The sequence below is a fragment of the Sipha flava genome, unplaced genomic scaffold (assembly GCF_003268045.1).
Source record: "Sipha flava isolate LNK unplaced genomic scaffold, YSA_version1 72_pilon_pilon, whole genome shotgun sequence".
NCBI lineage: Eukaryota > Metazoa > Arthropoda > Insecta > Hemiptera > Aphididae > Sipha > Sipha flava.
Genome location: NW_020273612.1, coordinates 134,286 through 138,727, shown reverse-complemented (window position 1 = coordinate 138,727; position 4,442 = coordinate 134,286). Strand labels below are relative to the sequence as shown.

The 4,442-nt window shown below is 24.2% G+C and overlaps 1 protein-coding gene across 2 annotated transcripts; it reads left to right on the top strand.

Moving 5' to 3' along the window:
* Positions 1–444: 444 nt before the first annotated feature.
* On the top strand, positions 445–3,979 carry LOC112692286. Of its 2 annotated transcripts, none has more exons than XM_025566913.1 (8): positions 445–757; positions 1,415–1,658; positions 1,725–1,850; positions 2,035–2,240; positions 2,993–3,092; positions 3,202–3,467; positions 3,544–3,709; positions 3,857–3,979. In XM_025566913.1, the coding sequence occupies exons 4-8, from the start codon at positions 2,052–2,054 to the stop codon at positions 3,934–3,936; spliced, it is 801 nt and encodes a 266-aa protein (XP_025422698.1). In that variant the 5' UTR covers positions 445–757; positions 1,415–1,658; positions 1,725–1,850; positions 2,035–2,051; the 3' UTR covers positions 3,937–3,979. The 2 variants fall into 2 exon arrangements, with proteins under 2 accessions (XP_025422698.1, XP_025422697.1); XM_025566912.1 differs by having other exon boundaries at positions 3,821–3,979.
* Positions 3,980–4,442: the final 463 nt, after the last annotated feature.

The window sequence follows — 4,442 nt, the reverse complement described above, 5'->3', positions numbered from 1 at the left end:
ACATCAACCGGACAAGATATTTATAATTATATCAGTGATACTCTAGAAAAAATAAACTTTTTTTGACGAATTGTATTTCTGTATACAGATATGAAGCTGTAGCAATAACCCACTAAACATTTAATGTTGCCTAACATCTCTGGGATGTATGTTTTTGGTTTCATACGGAACATCACATTGCAATGTTAATATAATATTTCAAAGATGTAATTTTTTAATTGTTACTTAGTTATAGATTTGTGACATTCTTATAACATTATAAAATCTAACTTTCATTAACATCTCGTTGAAATGTTGGTAGGACGTTTCAGAGCTGTTTTAATTGGATGTATATTGTATACCTATAAATGTTCTAATATAATAACTATCTATATATATATTATCATAATAATATACTAGTTGTATATAAATAGCCATTTGATATTAAATATCTAATCGTAAGTTTGGGTTTTTTGTTTGATTTTGTTATCGTAAACTGCTGCAATGTTTATTAATAAACAAATAATTATTTTCCACTGGTATTGACCGCCGCGCCGCGTATCATTGACTCGAATACTCGTCAGTTTACCTTGACACCACGCGAACAATTTTGACTGGTTATTTTTATTTTTTTTTTGGTGTTTTATTAAACTTTAAAGTATTATTCTATTTATTAGTGTTCATTAAATGTTAAATTTTGTATAGTTTTTCCTGTATACTTAAAAAAAGTATTAGTTATTTGATGTTCCTAATGTCTACGATGTCTACAAGTCGTAAGGTAAGTTTTTACAGTTATAACAATACATGATACTTATTTATATTTCATAAGATTATTATTATTTTATGTGGTAACCACTTTTCATTTACCTGTTTAATGAAAATATTCTCCTAAAATGTACTCTTTGGCATAAAAAATGACTAAAACCGAGACAATAATCTTAGGTAGGTACCTATGTCATTTATTTTACTATAATACTACCTATCTTATTCTGCAATTGAAATATAATTTTATAATTCCTGTATCCTGTACTTTTTTTTTTAATATGAGTTACTTCATTAAAATTACAATTTTAATATGCAATTAAATATCTACCATTTTATTAGAATAAATAATTTTATTGGTAGGCATTTATCAAAGTACCTAAATCACGAGGTAAATCATTTATTTCATGATTTGTAACGATTTTAAACTTATCAAGTTACTTAAAAATAATATTATTTTACCTAGCTCCCTATATTGTTTCAGTACAACGTATTCATATGTATAACATTTTAGGCTATTATTCACTGATGTGTAATAATATTCCAACCCTGACTAGTGTGTGTGGGTAATCTATATTATAATACCTACACCTAGTACTTAATTTAACAGGTACATATATTGAGTATGTACTTACAATGTATTAAATTAATTTTTTGATTTTTTTATACCTAGGGTCGACCGTCAAAGCGATGGGTAGTTGTTGTTTTCACTGATGCAAAAGATTTTAGTGTTGTACCTGTTAATTGACTGGGCTTAGACTTAAATCAGATAACTTTAACAGAGTATAACTTATCATCAATTCAATACTGCAAATGGCCACCATTCAAGGTGACTAGTAGTGAATTGTTAAAAGCTGATAATCCAGACGAAACATGGTCATTGTACAAAATAAAAATTATTAATAATAAAATATATGGTAATTAATTTGTATTAATATAAATAACTATAGTCTAATCTTAATGTATGATTACTTATATTTTAGCAAATTTTAAGCAGGCATGGCATTCGCAAGTAGAATTGGAGACCTCTGCTGCTGAAAGTGAAGAAGCCACTCCCAAGAAAAAAAAACGTCTTTCAAATTCATATTCAGATGAAAGCGACATTGAAGGTATTTTGATTTACATATTATCATGTATAAGATTTTTTAGAATTATCTTATTTTTGTATTATATTTATTTATTGCGTTTATGAGTACTCTAATAAAAACCTCTATAAAATCTGATTCAATGAATATTTTTATGTAGGTACCTACCTATTATAATGTTTTTTTTTTTTTTTTTTGTTATTAATAGATAGTAGTTTCTCTATAATGCCTGTCAATGGTAACTCACTTCCGAAAACAGATATATCTAAAAAACAATTCACAGAGTTGCAAGTAAATGTTACAGCTAATCATCAACTAAAAATTCCTATTTTATCAGCTGATCCAAATGAATTAACTCCATTACCTTCTGGCTCTAATAAGGACCATACATATTCACCAAACAGATACAATCAGGTACTTAATAATGTTTTATTTTAATTTTAACAACTAAATCATATAAATTGTTATTTAATTTTTATTTAATTTATTTATAACCATAGTTTTTAATTTATATACTTTCATAGGATGTGAAAAATAATTTTTATTGTAGACTGGATCATTATTTAGTAAACATATTATATTGCTAATGTAATTGTTTCTAATAAAACTAATATAATTTATTATTAAATTTTGCTAATCATTTTGTAACTAAACGTTTTAATAAAGGATATTCAAATTTGAATATAGAATATTTTCATGTTTATTACATGTTATGTTTTAAATAAACAAATAATTTAGTTTGTAATACTTGCATCTTGTTTTTAACTTTTACACATTTAAAATTTAAATTATCCTATCCAATTTAGAATTGTTAACTATATAAATGAAATAATCAAAGTAATAAAATCATTCAAATCATATTAAAAAAAAATCATACTCAACTTGCATAATAATGTAACAGTTATAACAATATAACAATTACAATATTTAATATTTATACTAAATATGATGATGCATAAAATATAGATGAATAATACGTAATGTCTTATATGCATAATATAAATTATACATTTGATTATAATACATACCAACCTGCTTTTTAGTCAAATATCTGATAGATTTTGTGATTTTGCTAAATGATCTTATTTAGTTTTTTGATTTTATAAATTTGTAAAGTTAGCAAAAATGTTTAGAAATAATAGACTAATTTGTTTTATTGTTAACAGCTGATTTCTCCACTACCAACCCCACATTATTTTGAACCAGTATATGAACCTTATGTTCCCTCATCTTCAAACAATTCCCAGTACGACACATGCATTATCGGTAAAAATCAATATAATTTTCTTTTTTTAAATTGTTTACTTTGACTCTTTTATAACATCACTTCATATTTTTAAATATTAATTTGCTGAAATGTATTATTTTTGTGCAGATAATAATATAAGTACAAATCAGATGGTCAGTGACACATTAATTCAAATTCAAAAAGAGCTAATATCTAATAAATTTTTGTTGAAGCGCTTATTATCAAAAGTTGAAGTCTTAGAACTTAATTCTAAAAATAATTCGAACTCTACAACAACCAACAATAACTACATTGATTCAAGTTTTTTATCGCTATTTCCAATCAGAAACAAAGAAGAATTTTTATCAATTGAAAATAAAATTATAAATGAGCCTGATTTTATTTCTATGCTGGTACTTAGCGCATATATATTTTTTTAATTCTCAAATTCTTATTTTGTATCTCGTAATATTTTTTCAAATCTTATAGGAATCATTTATTGGAAGTATTGGTGGTTGTGGCACTAAAAACAACATAACGAGAGTCTTACAAAAATTATTCAATGATGAATTTGCTGTAATTGCTACTTTTACTGGTCGTGGGAAAAATATATCGGTGGCTTTAGGCTCTTCAGAAATAATTAAGCTGGTTAAAAGTAAATAGTTTTCCATCATATCTATATATATGATGGAATTTATATACAATTTATATCATGCTCATGCAAATTACAATTTTTATATAATATGTGCAAACTTTATTTTAATAGAGATAATTAAACAAAATTCGAAACATGTAATGACAGATTCTGAGTACGAAAGTGTGGTTGCTAATTGGTTAAGGCATGGAAATACTAGATTGAGTAGAATCAAATGTATCAAATGATTCATTTATATTTATTTATGCAGATATTTATGATAATTATATATGTTATAATTATATTTTGTGATAAATTGCTTTCTTTGTTTAATAGTTTTTTTATTTTTTATTGTATTTTGTTAATAAGAGAATAATAAAATACGATAACTGTTTTAAATTGTATGTTAATTTTATTTAAACATAATCCTATCTCTATACCTATTATATGGTATTATTTAAAAAAATATATTTTTACTATTTCATGAAGATAATGAGTTCTACTAAACAAATGTGAGGGTGTCTCTATGAGCTAACAGATTACAATAAGTAATAAAAAGTGTGAAGTTAGTATACTTAAATTGGTATTTTAAATTCAATACCTAATAATACTTAACTTGTATTAATGTATAAGTATTTAAAAAATAAATTCTGAAGTCCAAACTACAAATTATAAATAATTATATTAAACACTTAATTTATTATTTGTTTAATGAGCAACTATTTTATTGTATTTAATTTGAATTTTTAAACAA